The sequence below is a fragment of the Octodon degus genome, unplaced genomic scaffold (genome assembly GCF_000260255.1).
Source record: "Octodon degus isolate 3935 unplaced genomic scaffold, OctDeg1.0 scaffold00033, whole genome shotgun sequence".
Lineage (NCBI taxonomy): Eukaryota > Metazoa > Chordata > Mammalia > Rodentia > Octodontidae > Octodon > Octodon degus.
In genome coordinates this window covers 1860992-1861788 of record NW_004524609.1, presented here as the reverse complement: position 1 = coordinate 1861788, position 797 = coordinate 1860992, and the positions used below count along the sequence as shown (strand labels likewise).

The 797-nt window shown below is 58.0% G+C and overlaps 1 protein-coding gene across 1 annotated transcript in view; it reads right to left on the bottom strand.

The window, feature by feature from the left end:
- The window catches only part of Mettl2a (methyltransferase like 2A), a 16107-nt gene that overhangs the window by 1606 nt on the left and 13704 nt on the right, over window positions 1–797 (bottom strand). The window contains exon 8 of the mRNA XM_004630002.2: window positions 352–417. Within this exon, the coding sequence (XP_004630059.1) occupies window positions 352–417 (66 nt within the window). The remainder of the gene's footprint in view (window positions 1–351; window positions 418–797) is intronic.

The window sequence follows — 797 nt, the reverse complement described above, 5'->3', positions numbered from 1 at the left end:
GCAGCGCCCAGGGAGGATGAGGCCTCTGACGGGGCGTGACGGCAAGGGGGCGCCGCCCTGACGCATGGCAGCACACAGGCACACCAGCGCGCAGGTTCCCATTTTGTGTAATGGAAAGGCAAGGTGAGAACAGAGCCACGAGCGGAGGCTGGTACTGCCCTGGTCCTCTGGGACCTGGGAGCACCGAGTGCCTTGGGGCAGTACGTAAGCATGGAACAGTGCGGGGAACCACGGGAGGACGGAGCTGGAAGGGCTGGCGGGGCCAGAGGACGTCCTTGTGAAACACACTGCAGACCAACGAACTGGTCTTTGGGGGACCCTCAGCGTTAGGAAAGATCACGATTTTCATACCTTGAGTGAAGAAGTAAACTCTGGTGCCATCACCTCTCACGTAGAAATTTCCAGAGAGACACTGACCTGCAGAACAACATCACAGAAACAGCCCTGAAGGCGCGTCTCTAGTCTCACCACTGCGCAAAGTGCATCAAGACAAGGCTTTCCCCCTGAGAGCGGACTCCTTTGCGGGCTGCACTCTGGCGCCGGCAGGACTCTGGCGTCTCTCCTAGGAGGGGACGGACCTGGAGGAGAGCAGCCAAGCGCGGACCTGCAACCTCAGGGTTGCAACGCCGCAGGAAACTACTTGCTCTCACCCTCCCACTCCTGGGGTGAACTAATGGCATAAACTCTGCTTAGAAGCAAAGTGGAAAGCAACAAACAAAACCCCAACAACCAAAAAGCAAAACAAACAGCCCGCCACCCAATGGCTTAGTCGCGGCTACATGGTGACGCCTGTGTTC